The sequence below is a fragment of the Centropristis striata genome, chromosome 6 (assembly GCF_030273125.1).
Source record: "Centropristis striata isolate RG_2023a ecotype Rhode Island chromosome 6, C.striata_1.0, whole genome shotgun sequence".
In the NCBI taxonomy this organism is placed as follows: Eukaryota; Metazoa; Chordata; class Actinopteri; order Perciformes; family Serranidae; genus Centropristis; species Centropristis striata.
Genome location: NC_081522.1, coordinates 38109490 through 38117619, shown reverse-complemented (window position 1 = coordinate 38117619; position 8130 = coordinate 38109490). Strand labels below are relative to the sequence as shown.

General features: G+C 39.4%; 1 protein-coding gene across 1 annotated transcript in view; it reads left to right on the top strand.

The window, feature by feature from the left end:
- The window catches only part of LOC131973217 (diacylglycerol kinase zeta-like), a 48682-nt gene that overhangs the window by 34694 nt on the left and 5858 nt on the right, over positions 1-8130 (top strand). The window contains exons 29-32 of the mRNA XM_059335148.1: positions 90-133; positions 1777-1897; positions 5467-5503; positions 5610-5709. Of these exons, the coding sequence (XP_059191131.1) occupies positions 90-133; positions 1777-1897; positions 5467-5503; positions 5610-5709 (302 nt within the window). The remainder of the gene's footprint in view (positions 1-89; positions 134-1776; positions 1898-5466; positions 5504-5609; positions 5710-8130) is intronic.

Sequence of the window (8130 nt, the reverse complement as noted above, 5' to 3'; positions counted from 1 at the left end):
TCTGTGTATTAATAGAGAGTTGAACCTGTCAGTTGTTTCCTCTCTGGTGTGACGTTTAGTTTTCAGCTCAAACTTTTGTCTGTTTTTAGCTGCAGAGTTGATCGACTGTATCAAGACTGAAGACCTGAACAGAGTGAGTCTGTCAAACTTACTGACGTTTATGATTTGTTGTTGTTTTTAGGCTCACCATAAATAAACCAAAAAAGAAACTGTAAAAATTAGACATTATCGTCAGAGTTTGAACTCTCTGACGGTCCTTGAACAGATCATCAGTTATGAACGTTTCCGTTATAAAAAGTAACCAAAACGAAGCTTCAAAAGTTGATATTTGTGTCAGAATCTCTTTATTCTCCATGTGTCATTTAAAATAAACCAGATCCTGTTAAAAACATTAAATTCTGCTCCTAAGAGACACTGGAGACATGATTGATTCTGCTGAGACCAACGGTCACGTGACAAATATTCACTGAGAATCTGTTTACACAGAGCTGAGAGGAGAGGACAGGAGAGGCTGTTTACACAGAGCTGAGAGGAGAGGACAGGAGAGGCTGTTTACGCAGAGCAGAGAGGAGAGGACAGGAGAGGCCGTTTACACAGAGCAGAGAGGAGAGGACAGGAGAGGCTGTTTACACAGAGCAGAGAGGAGAGGACAGGAGAGGCCGTTTACACAGAGCAGAGAGGAGAGGACAGGAGAGACTGTTTACACAGAGCAGAGAGGAGAGGACAGGAGAGGCCGTTTACACAGAGCAGAGAGGAGAGGACAGGAGAGACTGTTTACACAGAGCAGAGAGGAGAGGACAGGAGAGGCTGTTTACACAGAGCAGAGAGGAGAGGACAGGAGAGGCTGTTTACACAGAGCAGAGAGGAGAGGACAGGAGAGGCCGTTTACACAGAGCAGAGAGGAGAGGACAGGAGAGACTGTTTACACAGAGCAGAGAGGAGAGGACAGGAGAGGCTGTTTACACAGAGCAGAGAGGAGAGGACAGGAGAGGCTGTTTACACAGAGCAGAGAGGAGAGGACAGGAGAGGCTGTTTACACAGAGCTGAGAGGAGAGGACAGGAGAGACTGTTTACACAGAGCAGAGAGGAGAGGACAGGAGAGGCTGTTTACACAGAGCAGAGAGGAGAGGACAGGAGAGGCTGTTTACACAGAGCAGAGAGGAGAGGACAGGGGAGGCCGTTTACACAGAGCAGAGAGGAGAGGACAGGAGAGACTGTTTACACAGAGCAGAGAGGAGAGGACAGGAGAGGCTGTTTACACAGAGCAGAGAGGAGAGGACAGGAGAGGCTGTTTACACAGAGCAGAGAGGAGAGGACAGGAGAGGCTGTTTACACAGAGCTGAGAGGAGAGGACAGGAGACACTGGAAACATGAAAATACTTCAATATGTACAATATGTGGAGGAAACTGTTTTTTAGTATATTCAAGACACTTTTGAAGACTTGGAAAAGTGTTTATATATAAGTTAGAATTTCTTTTTTTCTTTTTTCTGATTTCTGTCATTCTAACTGTGTTATTCTGCACAAAGACATGTTTGAGTTGTTCCCACTTCTAGCCAGGATTGTGTTGATTCCACAGAGTTGCAGGACTTAAAGATTTATATAGATTTTATATAGATTTCTAATGTTGCAGTGAAACACAAGGGCACAGAGAGGAGAAAGTGAAAAGACCAAAAAACACCCAGGAACAGCTTGTTGGGGTTTGGAGGGTTATTTCACTGGATATTTAGAATTATCCCCCTGTGTTGTTGATGTTGTTGTTGTTTTTGTTGTTTAGCTGACGGAGCTCCACCAGCAGGGGGCGGACCTCCTGCTGCAGGACGCCGCCGGCTGCACGCTGCTGCATCACGCTGTGGAGGTCGGCAGCAAAGAGATCCTCAAGTACCTCATCGACAACGGTGAGAAGAAAAACGTCCCTTTAAAATCACAGAGACGCTGCAGACTCGCTGCTGTAACAAGCAGATTAATATGTGAAATACTCCACAAACTGGACTACATATATTCAAATATAACTATTCCTGCACCTCATGTCAACCTGTTGTTCTTTTTGCATGAAAAAAATTAATAGAAAAACAACACAAAATTATATAAAAAAACATGCAAATAGACAAACTTAAATGAGTGAAATAAAAAGAATATAATCTAAAAATATAATAAAAAATGGAATAAAACAGGTGATTGGAATTAATTGTTGCATATTTAATTTTAAAAAAGCAGTTAGTGAAATCACAGCATTATTTTGCTTAAAAACATCAACATTTTCTTGTTTTCTGTTTTAATCATTTTTTTCTGAATCCTGTAACTTTAAATTATTTAAAACAAGTAAAAAAAACTATTCTTTTTCCAGTGCAGATCTGCCGTTACTCTGTTTCAATTATAAAACATTTCTGTAAAATACCTGAAACTAAAAAAGTGATTTTACAGGCAGATCTAAACCGTTTCTGTGATTGTTCTCTGAATCTGATAACTTCAATTTTGTTTATAGAAAAATGTGTAAAATCCCAGTGAAGTCTGATGCAGATTGTGTCACTTTCAGTCTCAACCAGCGGATTAATGTTGATTTTGAAAACTGTTGGAACAAATTCCCTGATGAAGAACTAAACTTTTTATTAAATAGAAAGAAATAACAAAAAATACTGTAGAAAGCAAAAAGCTGTGAAACTGATCCATATAATGACCCCAGAGGTGAAAAAGTACACAATAAAACTTCTGCTTGGATTCAGTTAAACTGTGAACTGTGATCACCAGCAGGGGGCGCCAGCAGCAGCTCACAGCGTCCACACACTGGGATTTATTTAGTTACAGTGAAAATCAAAAGTATTTACCCCCTCAGTTTTTTTAATGTTTCATAATTTAAAAACATGGGCTGACAATCAATTAATTTGTTTTGTTTTTTTACTTCAAACAATAGAAAAAAACAACAACTTTATGGCACTTTTCATATCCGAGATGAAGCTCAAAGTGTTTTATAAAAGTAAACTAGAAAATTTCCTCTGGGGAAATTGTGAAAGGGCCACGGGGGCTACTGCCGGTGTGTGTACACTATGATGAGATTCTTCAGAGATTTATAACAATTAATATTAGTAATATTATAATACTATATAATATAAAAGGAGCACACCTACAACAAGCATTCCTTTTCAAGTATTTATTTATACAGCAACCTATGACCTTTAACCTCAAAATGTGTGTGTGTGTCTGTGTGTATGTGTGAAACATGTGTATCTGAAGGAGTGTGCGCGCTTATGCACGCATGTGTGTGTGTAACTAAGTAACACTTTGTAGCTTTATTAAATTAGCGTAAAAAAGTTCAGAGTTTGGGACTAAAATGTGAAAAAAAAACATTGAGTTTGAATCTTATCTTGTATTGAAAACTGTGTTTAGTTTAGTAGTTTTGGCTGGTTGATATATTTCTACACTCACCTGCTTTGATTTTAATTTATAGTTTATTTCAGCAATATTTCAGCATCTTTTCAGCATTATTTTAGCTGTATTTCAGCATTATTTTAGCTGTATTTCAGCATTATTTCAGCTGTATTTCAGCTGTATTTTAGCTGTATTTCAGCATTATTTCAGCATTATTTTAGCTGTATTTCAGCTGTATTTCAGCAGTATTTCAGCAGTATTTCAGCAGTATTTTAGCTGTATTTCAGCATTATTTCAGCTGTATTTCAGCATTATTTCAGCTGTATTTTAGCTGTATTTCAGCATTATTTCAGCAGTATTTCAGCTGTATTTTAGCTGTATTTCAGCAGTATTTCAGCAGTATTTAAGCTGTATTTCAGCATTATTTCAGCAGTATTTCAACAGTATTTCAGTATTATTTCAGCTATATTTCAGCTGTATTTCAGCAGAATTTCAGCAGTATTTCAGCATTATTTCAGCATTATTTCAGTAGTATTTCAGCAGTATTTCAGCCGTCTTTCAGTATTATTTCAGCTGTATTTCAGCATTATTTCTGCGGTATTTTAGCAGTATTTCAGCTGTATTTTAGCATTATTTCAGCAGTATTTCAGCAGTATTTCAACAGTATTTCAGCTGTATTTCAGCATTATTTCTGCGGTATTTTAGCAGTATTTTAGCAGTATTTCAGCTGTATTTTAGCATTATTTCAGCAGTATTTCAACAGTATTTCAACAGTATTTCAGCATTATTTCAACAGTATTTCAGTATTATTTCAACTATATTTCAACAGTATTTCAGCTTGATTTCAGAAGAATTTTAGCCGTCTTTCAGTATTATTTCAGCTGTATTTCAGCAGTATTTCAGCTGTATTTCAGCAGTATTTCAGCGCTCTGTGGTGGGTGAAGTCTGGTTTCTGTGCGTGTGAATGCAGCTCTGTTCACTCGTATGTGGAGCAGCAGGTGAACATACAGACTCTGACAGCCTGATAATCACTGTAGGAGTGATGGATTAGTCTGAACTTTCTGCTTTGACACTGCTCAAGTTTGTTAGGAGCTGCAAAACATGTCACACACACACACACACACAAACACACACACACCTCCAGCACAGAGTATGGAAACATAACTACATAACTTGAACATTCTGTATGAGCAGAGAGAAGATAAACGTCTAATTATCTGCTCAAAACATGAAACATAACCAGTAAGACATGTATTTTTATAAGTCACGAGTGCTTCAGAACAGTCTGGTTTTTCCACGACGTGTCACAGGTTACATCCTATAGACGCATATACATTTATTCTATAAGTGAAGACGAGAGTGAGAAGACATGTGGAGACAAATAACAACAAAGAACATTAATAAATAAATAAAACAGAGGGGATAAAAACCAATTATGACAGAGGAAAATGAAAGAAAATGAAAGAAAACAGATCCAACCAGCATCAGAAACAAAACAAAACATTCAAAACTAAACAAAACTAAACAAAACAATCAAAACTAAAATAAAACAAAACAAAACAATCAAAACTAAAATAAAACTAAACTAAACTAAACAATCAAAACTAAACTAAAACAAAACAAAACAAAACAATCAAAACTAAACTAAAACTAAACAATCAAAACTAAACTAAACTAAACAAAACAATCAAAACTAAACTAAAACTAAACAAAACAATCAAAACTAAACTAAAACTAAACTAAACTAAACTAAACAATAAAACTAAACTAAAACTACACTAAACTAAACAAATCAAAACAAAACTAAACAAAACTAAACAATCACAACTAAACTAAACTAAAACTAAACTGAAAAACACACACAAAATAATCAAAATAAAACCTAAAGTAAACGACAAAAATCTGAAACAAAACAAAATAAGCCATAACAAAAAAATAATAATAAACAAACAAAAATATTTAAAAAACAAGCAGGAGGGATATGACATGAAGATAATGTTTCCAGAGTTTTACATGTTGATCACTTCATCTGAAGATAAAGTTTCTTCTGCAGTTTGTTGATGATTTTTGTTTCTAAATGTTTTCTGTTTGTTACATTCAGTGCCGACGTCTCACCTGGACATAACGGAGAAGAAGACGTGAGTCACATTTGTTATAAAACACCTGTTAAATATTTCAGCTCTGAGCGTTTTAAACTGAACTTATTGTTTAATGTGTTATTAATGTTTTTGTTCTTTTATTCAGAGGAGAGACGGCGCTCCATAAAGCCGCCTCCTCCTGTCAGAGGAGCATCTGTCACTACCTGGTGGAGGCCGGGGCCTCGCTCATGAAGACAGACCTGCAGGTAAACCACCTGACACACACACACACACACACACACACACACACACATGTTCACACATTCACATGTTATGAGGGGTATTTTATGCCAGCACACTATACTTAAACGCCTAGAATGCGTCGCCTGTGCCAGCATAAAGTCTGATTAATAGGCGTGCTTACAGACACGCGTATTGCGAGTACACCAGATGACATGGGTGACGGGTGAAAAGTGCCACGAGCGAACGTAGTGGACGCCTGTGTGTGTGTGTGTGTAACGCGTGTACGTTAACAGTGTGTTACTCTGTGTAACAGTTCAGCTGTTACACAGAGTCTCAGCTTCATATGGTATTGTTTATAAGAAAGCACAACTTACAGATGAACTCCAAGCCCCCACAGAGCTGTCAGGATATTTCTATTATTTTCAGGCCAGTTTTTATTTTCTTGTTAACGAAATCTCTCTCTCTCTCTCTCTCTCTCTCTCTCTCTCTCTCTCTCTCTAGGTTTGAAAGATATCGAATTGATATTTAATGATAGCAAGGGTGAAAGGGATAATTAAAATAATTTCAGCTACTTAAAAATAGTAGGCTAATAGTAAAGTGCAACGCTCACAGCCAGTTCCCAGCTTCGTGCGCGGACACACAGTTCATTACGCACCAGCTGTAATTAGGTAGGTTTACCTGCCTGCAGAAGCCGTAATCGCTGTCACCCCTGAATATTAAGTAGCCATGCGGACCTATCTAATGAATATTCAGTAGCCATGTGGACAGCAGTCCGTTCACAATATGATTCCATCGGACCTTATATCTACACTGTTTAAGCCAATTCGGCACTTATGCACAGTCCCATTATGTTTTACAGACATTCGTAGTTAACTAATGAGGTAAAACATTTTGTTTAAGCTGCATTTTGCTGACTTTCACTCCTAAAACAGGCTAATTAAGCCTCCGGTTTTGGCCGGAAAAACGTTAAGTTTATCTGGTAAGTACGAGATAGTCTTTCTCTTCATCTATAAGTTGTGCTTTCTTATAAACAATACCATATGAAGCTGAGACTCTGTGTAACAGCTGAACTGTTATAGGCGTACACGCGTTACACACACACACAGGCGTCCACTACGTTCGCTAGTGGCACTTTTCACCCGTCACCCATGTTATCTGGTGTACTCGCAATACGCGTGTCTGTACGCCTATGTAGAATTGTACTTAACAGTCACGCGGGTCTTCATGTCACGTATTTGAGGCGTAGTTCACCCGTCACGCAGCCGTCACGTAGGCGTATGTGCAACAACGCGTGTACAGCGTCTGCGTGACGCCTACGTGACGCCTGTCTGTCCATTGAAAGTGAATGGAATTTACACGCGCACGTTAGACGTTTGATGTCATCGCATAGGCGCTGTACACGCGTTTTAGTATAGTGTGCTGGCATAAAATGCCCCTCATACACATGTTCACACAAACACATGTTCACACACACTCAACCTGTCAGGTGAGTGTGAAACATTCAACCTGAACATTCAGAACATTTCTGTCGAAGATGACAGGAACAAATGTCTCAAACACAAAGTCAATGAAAGGGTCAGAAGTTAATTTAGTTTCTTTTGTGCTTTCGGCCTTTTTGTGACTTAAAAAAGACGCTTGACTTCATCATTAAGATGTAATGAGCTGGCTTCCTTCCAATAATGAAGCTACCCGTGATATTACAAGGCTTCCCGCCTTGTGAGAAGGCTTTCTTAACGTATGAAGCAGCATCCTGCCTTATGTGGCAGGTTCTATACATGGTGGTATGACGATGTATCTATGGGTGCTGCATATATCGTTATGTGGCTGTATGTGGCCATATCAGGCAGTATGTGGCCGTATGGCGGTATGTGGCCGTATGTGGCCGTATGTGGCCGTATGTTGCTGTATGAGGCCGTATGTGGCCGTATGTGGCTGTATGTTGCAGTATGTGGCCGTATGTCGCTGTATGTTGTGGTATGTGTCTGTATGTTGCGTTATGTGGCCGTAATTGGCTGTTTGTGGCCGTATGTGGCTGTATGTGACCGTATGTGGCTGTATGGCCGTATGTGGCTGTATGGCCGTATGCGGCCGTATGTGGCTGTATGTGGCTGTATGGCCGTATATGGCCGTATGTGGCCGTATATGGCCGTATGTGGCTGTGTGGCCGTATGTGGCCGTATGTGGCCGTATATGGCCGTATGTGGCTGTATGGCCGTATGTGGCCGTATGTGGCTGTATGGCCGTAATTGGCTGTATATGGCTGTGTGGCCGTATGTGGCTGTGTGGCCGTATATGGCCGTATGTGGCTGTATGTGGCTGTATGGCCGTATGTGGCTGTATATGGCCGTATGTGGCCGTATATGGCCGTATGTGGCTGTATGGCCGTATGTGGCTGTATATGGCTGTATGGCCGTATGTGGCTGTGTGGCCGTATGTGGCTGTAT